The sequence below is a fragment of the Lates calcarifer genome, linkage group LG9 (assembly GCF_001640805.2).
Source record: "Lates calcarifer isolate ASB-BC8 linkage group LG9, TLL_Latcal_v3, whole genome shotgun sequence".
Taxonomy (NCBI): Eukaryota; Metazoa; Chordata; class Actinopteri; family Centropomidae; genus Lates; species Lates calcarifer.
Genome location: NC_066841.1, coordinates 16666176 through 16682696, shown reverse-complemented (window position 1 = coordinate 16682696; position 16521 = coordinate 16666176). Strand labels below are relative to the sequence as shown.

The window sequence follows — 16521 nt, the reverse complement described above, 5'->3', positions numbered from 1 at the left end:
CAGTGGAGTCCAGGGAGATGCTGACAACGGCAGCCCTGTTATTGTCTGAAAATTCTGCCTTAAGCACCACTCTGATGTGCCACATGATGCTCCTGAGTGAAAAATGTCACTGTCCCCTCTCAACTAGGAGAGATGATTGCATGTCTTTTATGGTTCCCCAAGGGGTTTGGGTGTGATTCTATAATTCTAGGGTTTTTTTTGTCTTTGATTCAACCTGTTTGGGTGTGGGATTGGTGGTGCTTATGTGTCTGCATGTGGTGCTACATGTTAATCATCTCTTATATGGTATATCAGCTTCCATCAATGTTACTTGGTGAAGAGTAATATATAATTTTCTTTTTATAGTTTAAGTTGAAGTGTTGGGGTTAACCAATCACCTTTATCACACACTGAATCCCTGACTCTGCATTTATAGTAGTTGCAGTGTGGTTTCCTGTCATCAAAATATAGTTAAGTAGCTTCTATTTACAGGAGTGGTGTAAATATCTCAGGCTTTAATGGGCTGCTGGACCGAGTTGACCACTCAGCACCAGAATACTAAATGAGAAATTTGGCATTAGCATACAGCTGGAGTACAGTATAGGAATATTTACTGCTTCTCTACATCTGTAAAACAGCAGCTTATATAACGTTTGGCACCGGAATCTGTCGAGTGACGCGTAGTGAAAAGAGCAGCTCTGGCTCAAAGAAAGGAAATCAGAACCAGCTTTAGTGGTTGTCATGGTGGATCAAGACTTTGACAATAGCTTTACTGTGAAGGTGTTCAGCTTTCAGGGGAACAAATGCACTGTACGCCTTTTATATCAGCGCAGAAGTAATTTATGTGTAAAGATGGAGGATGAAAGTAATGAGGGAAAAACAGGCATCTTTTGTGATGCTGAATTTTTACATACATTGTAGATTCTGTGATTTCCCATCATTGTCTATATCTGATCAATCATCAGATACAGTTAGTATTATTATATACAATTAATTATAAAACAGAGGCTAAAATAAGGGGATACCATGGATTTTTCTAGTTACAGTGAATACCATCGCAGCTGTGTCCAGTCTGACCTCTAACCTCTAACAATATCACAGTGATGCTATCAGGGTTACCTTGAATTGGTCTACATTTTATAACAGAAAGCGTGTATTACAAACTGGTGTGGAGATTGATAGAAGAGATGCTATGAAGTGACATGATGGGAGATATACAGTAGCATCCCATATTTTTGGAGCTTAACCCATACTAAGTGAAAAAGTGAGCATATCGCTGAGTCTGCTTCATTGTTTTTGACCATTCTTTCTTCTCTCTTCATTCTCCAGATTCAGTCTAAGTGCAATTTTAAGTTGCTAGAGTGGCCCTCAAAGTGTTTGTTTCTAAATTTTCTCTGCCTGTCCATCTGCAGTTGGTTTTGTGCAGTGCTCAGTGCTTGGCTTCCCCTTTTATAGCCCAGAACTTTAACACAGAATAAAACTTCAGACGGCTGGAACTGGCCTGTGCTGAATGGTCCAACACAACTGAGCCCAGCTCAGCTCAGGTCCACGTTCCCTATCCAGCTTCTTCTCATCCTTATTCCCCCTCTTATATGCCTTTGGCTATAACTATTAGTACAATCAAATGCAGCCATCGGCCTTTTCCAGCCTCAAAAAGACCCATATAACACAACGTTTTCCTTTCTTTTTTCTTTTTCTAGCATGCTCACGCCTCTTTTCTTTCTCTGTGTATGTCACACATCATTAAACACATTCTTCCACGGTGCTCTCAGTGCTGCTAGGATGTTCTCATTAATGCTTAGGTGTATGATTAATTATCTCATCTCTGTGAAATTAGGATCACACCACTTGTGGTCAGGATCTAATCCCAACATTCCCCTGGCTGCTCTGGGAGATGGAGAAAAAGAGTGCAGGGGGAAAAAAAAAAAGGAATGGCATGTGAATAGGAAAGCAGTTGCAATGCTCCAGACGGCAGGGCTGTTTTGTTGTACAGAGGGCTTATTCCTTATTGAATGTGACCTCATTTCAAACAGTGAATTCCCATCATCCCCTTTCAGCGCAGCTGTGACACACGGTCTTGCCAGGACGAGGGGGACAGACTGTTAAACTGATACCAAGTCTAGTCTCCTCACCAATTGCGACTTCAGACAAATGGCTCAGAGATAGGCATTCGAAAGTTTCCTGGAAGCACAGAGTTCATAGTTGGGAGAGTTGTGTAATGGCTACTCCAGTCCTTCTGTCTTGGAGGAAGTATTAGGATTTGTTGTTGTTTCTTGTGGAGTATTTTGCAAGGGTTATTAGAGGTATCTGAGACATGGTGTTCTGTGTGGTATGTTTTAGCATTGGGATTGGTGCTCAGTGAACTGTCACTGGTTAGACCACAAATGCGATCCATTTCTCTTTGTCAGAAAAGAGAGCTATCCATGGAGAATTTCAACTGGAAAGATATGTTGAGGGATTTCAGACATTTGGCATTTGGACATAATCAGAAACACTTCATGCTCAGTGGCGGTCTGTTCCCAGAGTTGCGTCGCTTCATGATTCTCATACCCCCCCATCCCCCCACTCCCCACCCCTGAAAATATATTTGTTTCAGCTAAGTTGACTCAGTGTTAGATTGATGTGGAATGACATCACTTTATTTGGAAGTGTGATCAGGACATGTTTGGATAGATACAATACAGCTTTTTGGTGCCATATGCATTCTGTTCAGAAACATGTGGCAAACACACACACACCCAGCTCCCTATGTAGCCTGGGGAACCTTCTGAGCCTTTTCTTTTTCTCTCTTGTGCTCTCTTGCTCTTTTTCGATCAATCTCTTCTTTTCTGTCTCTTTCTTTGAATCTCTCACCTCTGCTACTGTTCCACCCCCTTTCTTGCACCTCGACTGAGTATATGCACTTGCACCTTCAAGTCAAATGGATCAGGTCAGCTATCTGGAACTGCAGGTCTGCTCATGTTCTCCGTGTCGCACAACCAAGTTGATCTTACACAATCAGCTTGAGGGCACAATCACTCATGTCCCATTCAGATTTCAGGCTGGTCTTACTGTATGTGTTCTGTTCAAAATCTTTCATCTTGTTAAAACCTACTCTGAGTGTGTGAGCCTGTGGTTGTGTGTGTTTGTTTGTGTCATCGTCCGCAGTTACATGAAGTCAGTTGTTCCATGTTCTCTTGTAACTCCACACTGTTTGCTGTAAGCTTTTTGTCTCACACTCCAGTGCTCGACTCTGATTCGAAACGACACTCTTGGATGCCGGACAAAGTTCTTCATCATTTAGTCACCCTTAGATTTCCCTGGCTTGACCTAGTTTCAGAGCTGCCTGTTCTGCATGTGATAATGCTGCACGCAGATGTTCTCCCTCATCTTTATTTGCTTTCATTTTTCCCCACGGGTCACTGAGCGTGAGACCGCCGTGTCTGTCACTAACGATTGTTTGCTTGTTTATTTACATGCATGACTTGTCCAGTGAGTCTCATGACTTCCTGTTTTTTGTGGTTTCCAGGGAGACATCCAGCAGCTAATGATTGTAGCAGACCATCGTGCTGCCTATGACTACTGTGAGCACTACAGCCCTGATTGTGAAGTGCCAGTGCCCGATCAGCCTCAGAACCAGGACCCCAACACAGACGAATATGTAAGTATCTTGACCTTTCTTATCTTCAATTTTTAGTTTTTAACAATTGCTATATGCACAGAACTCACAATGCAGCTTTGTAAACACAGGTGGTGGATTTTTGCATGCAGCGTGATGCAGGAAATTGTAGAAACCAGCAAAAGAATCACCGATTGTTCTCATGGCTGACCTTACTCAAGGAAGTTTATTTTCCTTAATCTATAATTGTCTCTAATACTCAAATCAGATCTTGGTTGGATCCTGTGCTGAAAAGTGCCTCTTGGCTTATGCAAGAGACCTGCACTCTGCCAGAGGAAAGTGCTGACTAGGAAGAACAGGGTTATCAGGCTATGCAGTTAGTTAATAATGTTCAGGAATGATGTGGTGCCTGCCTAAGCCTGCATCCCTGCACCGTGCCGTTTTCCGCACTGAATACCAATAATACCAATTAAATGTGTGCCAGAGAAGTGTTACTAGATGGACAAGAAGCTCATCCTCGTGACCTTTTCCTTTGCCCTGAGGGTTAGGCCTGTCAATATTCCCGTAACACACACGAAAACCTGGCCTATTTTCTTTTATTTCTTAAGATGGGTGACAGATTCATCAAGAAAGCTGTCTAAAAATAATTTGTCATTCAGTCGTAACAAGTTGCAACAGGGAGGTACAGCATGAGGTTTCTGCGTGTAGAAGACATCCCTGTGTGCTTCTGATCGATGGCCAGCCTGTCGCACATGCATCAGACAGCCAGCAGCAACAGAGCAGTAGATCATATTTAAAAGTCATGTTTTTAATTATTGATAGTTATTCTTTCTCTCTCAGTCACACTGTTTCAATCTCAGTGTCATGTTTCTCTCCTTTAGAACACAGAAGAGGACAGCTACTATTATGAATATCCTTACTATGAGGACGTGGATGGCAAGCCTTATGAATCATCTCCTGATACCGAGACAACCACAGAAGAAGTCAAGGTAGCCAATCAATATATGTTTTTTCCCCAGATGGAGTTCATCTAATAATGTGGATACAATCTTACTACTCCATAAGCAACAAAGTAGGCGAATACAAACATCCTCTGTTCTACAGGTAACAGGAACAGATGGGGACAAAGTGGCGACCACAGTGAAGGAGGTTATAAGGGGTTCTGGTGGCACCTCCACCTCCATCTCCACAAGCTCGTCCTCTGGCACATCCTCTGGCTCATCCTCAAGTTCATCCTCAAGCTCATCCTCTAGCTCATCCAGCAGCTCTTCTTCAAGCTCTTCAGGTACTGCCACCGGCGGAGGAGGAGATGCCTATGGAGAGGAGACCAGCCCTTATGACAGCTATGATGCTTATGGTAACTATGAGACCTACTACGATGAGTCCACAGCTGCACCTGACGGTGATACCTCTCGACGTGTCACCATCACCAGCATTGGCACTGGGGGTGAGCTGGATTTGGGAGCAGGGGCCAAGATCGACTTGGGTGCAGGAACTGGAATTGAAAGGAGCGTCATCACCAGGGGATCAGGATCTACAACCGTCTCTATCAATGAAACAGCAGTAGGTTGATATTCATTACACTTCCACACTGATTAAAAAAAAACATTTTAGAATCTTTTTCTTTACTTAATTATGTATACTATGCAAGGCCTACTTGCACTTCTGTGAAATATGTGGGATATGTAAGTGTTGTTATAATCCACCAATCCACATGGGGGAAGCAATGCCAGTGTGGATGTATTTAAAAATCCCATTGTGAAGGAATAAATTCTTTTATTGAAATTCCCAGCACTGCAGCTTTGGGAAGAAGTAGTGCCACATCAAGCTGAAACAGTTAGGCGATTAATCAATAAGTCAATCAGACAGAACGTAAATCTGCAGTCATTTTTATAAATCAATGAATCAGTGGAGTAATTTTTCAAGTTCCATCTTTTACATTGTCTTTTATGATAGTAAACTCAATATCTTTGGGCTCAATAATGAAAATAATCGTTTTAATGTAGCCCTGATACTGTGCATTTTAACAGTTCAAAAATTCAATGTTACGTTGTTATGTTTTTTTTATGTTATTTGTTTACACAGGAAGTAACGTCCTCATTGGCTGTTGCCTATAACTTAAACAAGCAATTCTTCCAGTTTCAGCACTTTTTACTTTTGGTGCTGCCCGTTGGGTTGTTGTGTTTTCATCTTTTTTATCCCCCATCTTCCTTTTTATCCTGTACTAGTATATCTTTATAACTAAATCTGTGCTTTTACAGGTGGGAGGTTCCTACGATGACTACGGCGATGGATATGATTATGGTGTGGATAGCCATTACACCACTGGTGGAGGTGGCAGCAGCAGCAGGACCGTTCACATTAGCGGTGGAGGTGGCGGCGGCAGCAGCAGCAGCACTGTCCACGTCGGTGGTGGAGGTGGCAGTGGCGGAAGCAGCAGCAGCACTGTGCACATCAGTGGTGGAGGTGGTGGGAGCAGCAGCAGTTCCACCATCACCATCGGAGAGGGAAGCTCTGTCTCTACGAGTGGATCTTCCACCGCTGGAGGTGGCTCAGCCAGCGCTGGCACCGGAGCTGGAGGGTCCATCGCTACAGGAACAGGCCAGGGTGTGGAGGGCGAAGGTGACTACACAGATCTGGATGGGTTCAAGGAGGAGCACATCACAGACTATAGCGATTTAGATCTCTATGACACCTACGGAGAACTGGATTACGACACAGATCGCAAACCGCTGCCTGCCGAGACCGATGAGTATTATGGACAGGTGAAAAATAATGGAAGGACACACTGCCAAAGACATGATCTTGAAGATGAGGAGGATAGCATGATGATGGTGATGATGAAGTTGCTGATAATGTTTGTGTCTGTGTGTTTGGTGTGTAGGTCGACGGAGCTCGTGGCGAGAAGGGACAGAAGGGAGAGCCTGCTGTTATTGAGCCTGTGAGTATCACCATTTGAACAACATACTTAGACAACAGATGTAGGCTGAGCGTGCTTATGTGCACATGGGCATATGTTTATATCTGCAAGTACATATGTGTGATCCACATCTAAACACAACCCACCCCTCACTTCTGAATGAGAATCCCAAGACCAAACATGCTCATTAGGGACTACCAGACCCCTCTCATAGTATTCTTGGACAAAGCCTCGCTCCTGGCTGGTCAGCAGGACTAAAGCATAAACATTTGGAGAACGGCCATGCAGAGATTGTCAATAATCTCTAAACACAGTGTGGGTAGTGTGTAAACATGGGGAGGTGGAAGGAGGGTAGGAATACAAGGAGAACAAAAGCGAACAAGGAAGACTTTTTGTGCCTCTCTGCCAAGAACCTTGAGCTTTGTCTACAGGTGGAATACATCCAAGTCTGATTCAGATACTCACATATACAGGTAACATTGTAAAAATGAGGATGAGCCCTTTTGCATGTTTGCAAAAGTGACTAATTTACAGACAGAGTTTCTTATATACAGTATAGTACATTATACAGTTACAGCTGTACAAGAGATGTAAATTGAGCTATATGCAGCTGAATTACATACAGCTGTATGTAGTATACAGCATATTGTTTGAAGTGAATCAGTATACAGCTGTTTCACTTCAAACAACTGCCACTGAGCTCCACTAAGTATACATGCCTCTGTGAGTGAGTATCTTCATGTTTATATATGAGAGCAGAAAGGAGCGTGTGTGTTAAGTCCACTTCCTTGATGACGGCATGTTTGAGGACACATTACCAACTAGTTTAAGTACACATCATCACCCAGTGTATCTTGTCTCTTGTAAACATGCAAAAAAAGCTGAGACACTTCCCATGGTCTAGCCCATTTCCCAGCACACACACACTGCAGGCAAAATGTAGGCATAACCTAGGGAGTGTCAAAGATCAGTTGGAGTAATTTTATGATGAAAACGCTCAGAGGGTACTGCTTGGGGGTTGATGGAGAAAAGAATACTGAGATCACATAATTCAAACAAGTTTGGATGATGTGTGAGTTTCCGTCCTCATAACAAAGCAGGAAGCCAAAGTGTTACCACAAGAGCAAACAAACAAAGCAATATCTTTGTGGCCGCAGAGCTCCAACAGTGTCTGTAAGTCAGATGCAGTCCACACTGAAATGAGATTGCTTGTTGTTTTCCACTACAGGGATAGTGTATATGGTAGAAATAGGTCCATTGGATGTATTTCAAAGCACTCACACATGCATACACATGCATGCTTGATCTGCTAGCATGACAGAATTACTTATTACTCAAATTTGATTTGTACTTCCCTTAGCTTGTCCTGTCCAGGTAGAAGAGCACCTGAGGGCATCTTTACCTTTGTGTCTCTACAGTTCATTCACTCTCACATGGATTAATTGCAGGCATAACTGAAATGACAGGAAGGAATGTCCATTAAGTCAGCAAAGATTTTTAGATGGAAAGTTGATAGACAGGTGTGTTGGGACATGCAGCCGTGTACATTTACCTCCTTTAACTGAAGCTGTGTATCAAAGGACAAAGGACATACCTGTGAGTGCACTTGTACACTGAGAGATTGTGGCACACAAACATGTATTTATGAATGAGGATCATTTTGGGGACTTATCTGATCATTCCTGTGCTTCTGCGTTTCAGGGAATGTTGGTGGAGGGTCCACCTGGGCCTGAGGGGCCAACAGTAAGTCAATCTGTCTCAGATTCTGTCACTCTGAGCCTCTCCCTCTTAATTTCCTCAGTTTTTTTCCATGTCCTCTTTTACCCTCAGTGCCTTTTCAACACGGGCCATTTTTCTCTGTAGTCTCTGTTGATAAATAAAAGCTGCTAATGCTTTATGTCACCCATTCTTGTAGTCTGTTTAAACTGTAGGAAAATTCAAGTTTTAATGTTTTGCTCTGAAAATCCCTAGCTGTCTGATTTCTAATGCAAAGGGAGTTGCCAAATGGTTCCCCTGTAGAGATATGGACTTGCCCAGATGTTAAGGAACTTAATTATTTATCTAGGAAGATTTTTTTCAGGCACAGTTGCTCTTGACACCCTGCAGATGGAGTCCCACAGAGGACAGCCATTCAGGCATTGAGCTATAGACAAACAAAGAGCGCCTCACAAAGGATTTACAACTCAACAAGCTGTCCCATATTGCCTCATGCATTCCTTTCTCCCATGTGTGACCACTTTGCAAGATAAAGGCGAGAACTTTCAGTGCAGCAAATATGACTGTTCTCTTATGTATGTATGGGAGTCAAATGAGATCTTTTGCTTAAAATAGGGTCTCCCTGGACCCCCAGGTGCTTCTGGCCCACCAGGCAGTCCTGGAGATCCTGGAGAGAGGGTGAGTATAAATTATTATCAGGCACACTCATTTTCAGAACTCTAAAAACACTGAAAATAACCATATGTCCTCCTGTGTATGTGTACTTACGTGAGCTATTTTCCATCAAAGGGTCCTCCAGGTCGCTCTGGTCTTCCTGGTGCTGATGGTCTGCCAGGACCCCCTGGCACTGTCCTGATGCTGCCTGTAAGTAAATTACCCCAAAAGGGTTAAAAATAGCAAAATAGGAATCGCACCCTGCTTTTATGTTTACCCCACTTAAAGCACTAATACATTTTCCATGTGGCTTTATATCCTTGTTTAGCCTAGTTTAAAGCCAAGTATGATGTATCTTCCTCTGTTTTATCAATAACTCTGACATGTGGTTTACTCAGTCGACTGGAATGGGGGTGGGGGTGGAGTGTTCTTTTAAACCATGTTTGATGGACCTGTCCTTTACAGATTTTTTTAAAATGTAAATTTGTGCTTTAGCAGCCCCTTGTGGTGTGTTTAATGAGTGAGCTAGCCCCCATCATCAGGTTGTAACTCTCTCTCAGTTGTTTTGACTCCTGAAATGCAAATCTCTATATTACAGGACTTTCTTTATCCACACGGTTTTCCACATTCTTCGAATTTAAGATGGTCTTCCAGGAAGTTGTCTAGCTTTAGACAGGAAGAAAAGCAGCACAATCGTTTTTCTCTCTGTAGCTTCAGCTGCAGCCAGTAATTTGTCTGCAGCAGTTACAGGGCCATTCTAACGACTTCCTAGGCCATCTACCCGTCTTACTTTCTTTTTCCTGTTCAAGGAAGATGTGCAACACTGTTGCTGTTGGACCTGATTAGTTGTACAGATGTAAAGTCATTATTTCAGGGGTCCACAAAGCTGTCTGGGCGAACCATGTGGCAAACTCTGTCTGGACAGGAACTCAAGTCATTCTGGTGTATCCACTGGCAGAGAGCACGGCTTGAAATCTGATCCTTGAGCTCCAAGCCTAATGAGAAACACGCATTGTTGTTTCACCAGAGGACCTTTTGGCTCGTAGTATTGAAATTGTGGAATCAACATGGCAGGGTTAAATAGCAAATCTTAACATTGTGTTTTTTAAATGATCCACTTACATTCATCCACTAGTGATGCTTCTTTTTATTTTCTGTAGACAGTCTGCTCTATTTTGAGCTCATGCTGAGCTAAAAAAAATAATGTTGTTCCCATCAGAGTTTTTTTCTGTTTCTCAGCCTTGCAAGTCAACAACTTGATGTGGCAGAACATTTTGTTCAAGGTTTGCTGATGCAGAGGAACGTCTGTAAAAAAAATAAGAAGTGTAGAAGGAATGACATAAAGCGTGAAAAAGATGAAGACAGAAACACTCAAAGACAGACCAAAAGACTCAGAATGGCAGACAGGAAAAAAGAAATAGCTGCACATATTTGATTGTAACTAAGATTTCAAAGGAAAGGGCCAATATTTAATCAAACTCAGCAGAACCATAGGCAGATGAAGAAAATGTGGGATTTGTTAAAAAGCTGTGAAAATTTTGTGCTCTGGCGAAATTTGGTTTGTGGTGGGTAGTGCAGTAGATCTGGCTCAGCTCTGGTGTTCTGAATCAGCTGTTTTTTGTTTGTATTTTGCTTCTTGGTAACAATTTGTCAGTGATGGTGAAATTCTGCACAGTATTTCACTGGTTTGTTACTGTACATCTGTAAACCAACTGGCAGTCAACCTCTTGATGTCTGTTCTGTGTAACCCAGCCACAGATGCCTGGCCTAAACAAACCTGAATTACTCCACAAGCCTGGATAGTCACCTAGTGTGCAATGCCTGCATATCACCACCAGATGCCAGTAGAATTCGAAGTTCATGGACCTCAGAGGCAGCTTTTGATGGTGCTGGTTTGGCATCTGGAGGCTGATGCTTAGTTCAACATCTGTTGCATAGTTTCAAGATGGGAACATCGCATTAAAGAAATACTGACAGTATTGTTGGGAATGAATAAACTTAAATATTTAATTTGCTGCAAAATATGCCAGTATTTTAGTAATCCCAAATGTTTCTCTGGTTTTTATTTTTGCGTTTTGCCAGTGCCTCTAATGTGCTAGGATACTTTTTACTGGAATGAAGTCTCACCAATCTGTTATTCCCTCCATAGTTCAGATTCAGCGCTGGAGGTGACTCTGGACAGAAGGGACCTGCTGTGTCAGCACAGGAGGCCCAGATGCAAGCGATCATGCAGCAGGCGAGGGTAACTGTTCACACTTAAACACATCATCAGACTGCAGTAGTCAGTGTTATATTGTGTACGGCTTTGCCTTTTCCACATTCTCCAAACTTGCTCATCTTGTTGAAATATCTCTTACTTATTCTTTTATCAATGTTTTGATATTTTTCTTCCCTTTTTGCCATCTTTGCCGTAGTCTTTGCTGTTTGATTATAGCATTATAATAGTTGTATAATAGTTGTTCATTTTTTGCCATTGATTTAATATTTTACATGTGTCTTTGTATCTTTGTGTTTACACCACATTTCACAGATTTTCAATCAGTTACATTTCATGGTCGTTCCTGCGAGTCCCTGAACAGCACAAAGACATGCAAATGAAAATAAATACATTATATATTCAATAATACATCTGCCAACAGCTTTTTTATCTTTTACATATTCTTGTCTTCATCTTGTTCACGATCTTACAACTAATCTTTTCCTTCCTGTCTTCAGCTGGCTATGCGCGGCCCTACAGGTCCAATGGGTCTGACTGGCAGACCTGGTCCTCTGGTATGTATTTCAAACCACCTAACAGCAAGCACAGACATTTTATGTCAAAAATATGATCAGCGCTTATTGTGGTATACAATACAGAAAAATGAACATACAACAGTTTGTAGCTGAGTTGAAAACTTCTGTCAATCAAATCGTCTCTTTTTTTTCTTCTCAGGGTCCTCCTGGTGTACCAGGACTGAAGGGAGAGTCTGGAGAGGCAGGACCTCAGGTACAAGATATTAGCATACTAAGTTTTGTTTCTTAAATCTAGTCCTAAAAAACAGAGACAACTAAAGCTCCTCTATTTTTTTCCTTTAGGGACCACGTGGACCATTGGGATCCCCTGGACCTGCTGGAAAGCCTGGCAGAAGGGTAAGAGTGACACTAAAGGAGCTGTCAACAGGAGAGCATGCAATATAAACTTTCTGACACTCATGCTGTAGATAATATTTTATGTATACTTTGGAATGCTGAATTAAAGTTTAGTTGTAGCCTTCACAATATATTTACAGTCATCCTACTTGTTAAGAGGCTACATGATTTGTAATTGTTGTATTTTCATTTGTTACACAGGGTCGTCCTGGAGCCGATGGTGCCAGGGGCATGCCAGGACAGTCTGGACCCAAGGTACCTTGTCCACCATAGTCATCACTTCTTCACCACATTTTCTTCCACTTCAGTGCACCATATTTCATGAAACCAGTTTACAGGAAGTACTCACTGTTGTTTTTCCTGCTCTTCAGGGAGACAGAGGGTTTGATGGTCTGGCTGGACTTCCTGGTGAAAAAGGACACAGAGTACGTCATTTAGTGGTTCTATAAAAAATGTGGGTTTTATATGATGTGCGTGTGTGTGTCTAAATCTAAATGTCTGCTGTTATAGGGTGAACCTGGCCCATCTGGACCTCCTGGTGCTCCATGGAGAGGATGGAGAGAGGGTAAAAAAAAAAGACAATTACACACCTTTGTTTTTTCTTTTATTTCCATTTGGTTGTATTAACCAAAGAGGGCTGATACAACTAAAGTGTCACCATTATGCAGTAAGACACAAATTACTCCGGAGTTGAATGTCTTCCTCTTACCAAACTCACCTTTTTGTCAGCATCCGAATTTTACCTCTTCTAGTGTTCTTCATCTCCCCTTTCTCACTCACTTTTCTCCTTAATATTTTTTGATCTCAGCACACCTTTATCTTCTTCTAATCTCCCTCTCCATCCTCATTACCAACAGCTGATGCAACCTGATCCCCTCTTCCCCCTGCTTCTTCTTTGCGCCTTCTCATTATCTCTTGCTCCCTGTAACACACACACACACACACACACACACACACACACACATGCACATCCTCACTTCTTTCTCCTCCTTTATCATTCACTGTCTGTTCCACATTCTGACCTGTTCTCTCTCTTTCCCAGGGAGATGATGGAGAGATCGGACCCAGGGGACTTCCTGGTGAACCAGTGAGTGATCGCATATCTTACCATTCAGTCTTATACCGAGAGATCGATTTGATACAGCTGAGGGCTCAGGGCCTGCTCTCATCATGTTGCTGTGCTAGCCAACAGTCATAGGGTCTAATGATAACATATATCATCTGCAGACTGTAGGCACTGTTCATATTCATATAAATGGAGATTTTTTGGCATGATACTGTGGGAAAGTACATGTTGATAAGGCTTTGCTAGTGTCTCATCTGTACAAGAGAATCATTGGAGGTGAGAAATGCAGGCAGCTCACATCAAGCTTGTTGTAATAGACCCACTCTCTCAGGCAGGATATTCCACATGGAGGGAGGGGGGAAAGACGGGGAAGGAGAAACCATCAGAAAGCCCTTGATATCTCCTGTTATGATTTATTTTGTCCACCAGGGTGTGCTGCATTGGTTTGAATTCACCCTGCCAGGACAATACATCTTGTTAGGTAACTGTAGCTGTGAGGCAAAGCACAGAAATTCAAAGCATTGTTTGATAGGCGTAGCTGTGGGGAATGAATGTGTAGTAAAGAAAAAGAGCATGGGTTTCAGCTTTCCCTCAAATGTGACTCTGTAGAATATCCTCAAGGACATTTGGGATGTCACGTTGTTTCCAGAAGTATAATTTTGAAACTTGATTTAGCTGAACATGTTCAATAATTCATCAGTCCTTTCACAGGTGTGATATCATTCTCAGTCTCATTTCCTTTCTTTTTTTTTTTTTTTCTAGGGGCCCCGGGGTTTGCTTGGACCAAAGGGACCTCAGGGACCTCCTGGACCCCCTGTGAGTCCCTGTACCCTCCTCTCACCTTTTCATATCCACTCTGTTACCATAGATTTACTGTTTAGAGAGCAGAATACATTTTTCTACCATCTCATAGCCAAGAAGAACAAAAGAAAGTGAAAACAACACCCACAGGGAAATACAAAAACTCAATATATCTCAGACAGCACACACAAAGAGTAGCATATTGAGTTTAACTTCAGCATTTCAGACAGATGTACAGCGGAGCAAAGCTTAAACCTAATGTTTATATTGTTTCAACAGATTTAATTTAACATGGACAGTGGGCATCAATCAAACTGCTTTAGCAGGATGTAGAGACCCCAGATTTCCCTCATTGAGCATGTGTGATCTGTATGTAATGAATGTTGTGTTCATCTCCTCTGCTATAGGGTGTTACTGGAATGGATGGCCATCCTGGACCCAAAGGAAACATTGTAAGTGAAGCTGGAATTGATGAACCTGTTAATGTACAGTATCAGAGACCATTCATTTGCAAGCTCAAACCCAAAAACACATCACGCACAGCAATCTCACATGCACCTGTTTCATCTATTTCTGTTTATTTCACCCTCAAATCCACAATACTGCCTCACGAGCCCTCTCTCTCTCTCTCTTATACACAGACACACACACACATACACACACAGCAGTACAATCAGAGGATACTTAGCAGATAATGAAGAATAGACCGGCTGTGTTTAGATCCATTTGAGCAGTCCACCATTGCCAGTTGTATCATTCCAGGTCAATTTCTGGTAGCGCTGGGCCATAATGAGAAAATACCTGGCTGGAGCCAGCTTGTCTGTTCTGGTGGGAATGTTCCAACTAGGTAGAGATGGAAGAAGAACAACAGCTTTCTCAGGCTCTTGGACTGGAGCAACATAATTGATTGCCAGTTATCTGAGAGGGAATGTGTTTCGTGTTTGTGGTTCAGCAGTTTCTTTCATTAGGAAAGTAGGTGTGAGAATGTGTACTATGTATGTGTGTGTGTGTTCCTTCTACCTTGACCCAGTGCAAGATATTGTGCTAAGTTATGCCCTATTTAGGTATAAGAGGGTAATGCAGTGATGCGCTGTTGGACAGCTTTTAATTTATATCTGTTCAGAGCAACATTTCATTTTTAATGGACCATGTGGAGCAACAAATCACTCTTACCCTCACATCAGACATTATACTCAAGTAAATAAAGTAATCAATCTTTGTACTTATAATGAGATTTCTAAAATTAGCTTTATGTTTTTTTCAGGGACCTCAAGGAGAGCCAGGACCTCCTGGACAGCAAGGAAACCCAGGTGCCCAGGTTAGTGAGCAGTGAACAGGTTGTCTGACATTAGATTTTTCTCTCATCCATCAAATAAAATGTTCTGAGCATTCTGGATCCTTTCCACAGGGACTTCCAGGGCCCCAAGGAGCCATTGGACCTCCAGGAGAGAAGGTAAGATATCACATGCTTACTGAACAACTATAATGTGAAACATGCCATTCTAGCAACTCCACAGAAAACTCCACAGAAACTGCCAGCTTAATAAAATGTTAATAAACACAAACTCCAAATCTATAAAATTGCAGGAAATTGTCTCATTCATTTGCATGAGCTCTTATTCAGTTCCAAATGCTTATCATACTGTTATGCAAACGCATCCCCATCCCTTTCACAGGACCAAATAGTGCCTAGTAGACAGTACAGGCAGATTTGAATCCTGATACATTTTAATCCAATTTGAGCTAAATCACATTTGCCAGCTTATGTGGTGGGTATTCAGTTTATTAGTGAACAGCTAGAATCTGAGAATGAATAATGCAGGTATTATGTTTCCCCATGATTATAAATGAAATAGTAGAAAGCTGTAATGAAGTATAATAGAGTGAAATAAAGAACAGATACAGGATCATTCATTTGGAAATGGTCAGTTCAAGGAAGTAAAGTAGCCCAGGTTGATAAAAACACAGACATACCGTATGGTTTAATAGATATAAATGATACAAAGTTATACAATCTTGAAGTCAATACATCACTGAACCTCTAACTATAAGGCAGCTGCATTGCTAAATGTAGACAAATAGTCTACATGTGTTGACAACTATCGGATGAATGGCCATGAAATTTTGTACACACACCCATGTCCCCCTCAGAATGAATTATAATAATGTTGGTGACCTCCCCTTCACTTTTCATTTAGCACCATCATGAGGTCAAATTCTTAATTTGTCCAACACCTTGTTGGTTTATGACAAACTATTTGCAAAGTTTATGTCAGCTCAGCTGTACTCTCAGTTTATTGCTAATTAGCAAATGTTACGCTGTTGTCACGCTAACATACGAAGCAAAGGATAGTGGACATGGTAAAAATTATATCTGCTAAACATTAGCATTTAGCTCCAGGCGCTGCTATGCCTTAATATAACCTCACAGAGCTGCTAGCATCACTGTAGACTACTCCTTTTACAGATGCTGTATGTTGTCTTATTCTGTGGTGTCTTATTTGCCATAACATCTTGTCTTGTCTTCTGTTTAGGGTCCTACTGGAAAGCCAGGCTTGCCAGGAATGCCAGGAGCTGATGGCCCACCGGTGAGTATATACCACACATCCAAAGAAGAGTGTGAAAGTGAAACAGCCTCTCTCTTTCTCCCTCTCTGTC

The 16521-nt window shown here is 42.0% G+C and overlaps 1 protein-coding gene across 1 annotated transcript in view; it reads left to right on the top strand.

Moving 5' to 3' along the window:
• Positions 1–16521, top strand: part of col5a1 (procollagen, type V, alpha 1) — a 74660-nt gene that overhangs the window by 31530 nt on the left and 26609 nt on the right. The window contains 22 exon segments of the mRNA XM_051072972.1: positions 3488–3619; positions 4459–4566; positions 4682–5140; positions 5839–6342; positions 6462–6518; positions 8199–8240; positions 8829–8891; positions 9003–9077; positions 11017–11109; positions 11583–11639; positions 11800–11853; positions 11943–11996; positions 12198–12251; positions 12368–12421; positions 12507–12542; positions 12544–12561; positions 13039–13083; positions 13825–13878; positions 14271–14315; positions 15128–15181; positions 15272–15316; positions 16398–16451. Coding sequence (XP_050928929.1) covers positions 3488–3619; positions 4459–4566; positions 4682–5140; positions 5839–6342; positions 6462–6518; positions 8199–8240; positions 8829–8891; positions 9003–9077; positions 11017–11109; positions 11583–11639; positions 11800–11853; positions 11943–11996; positions 12198–12251; positions 12368–12421; positions 12507–12542; positions 12544–12561; positions 13039–13083; positions 13825–13878; positions 14271–14315; positions 15128–15181; positions 15272–15316; positions 16398–16451 — 2157 coding nt within the window.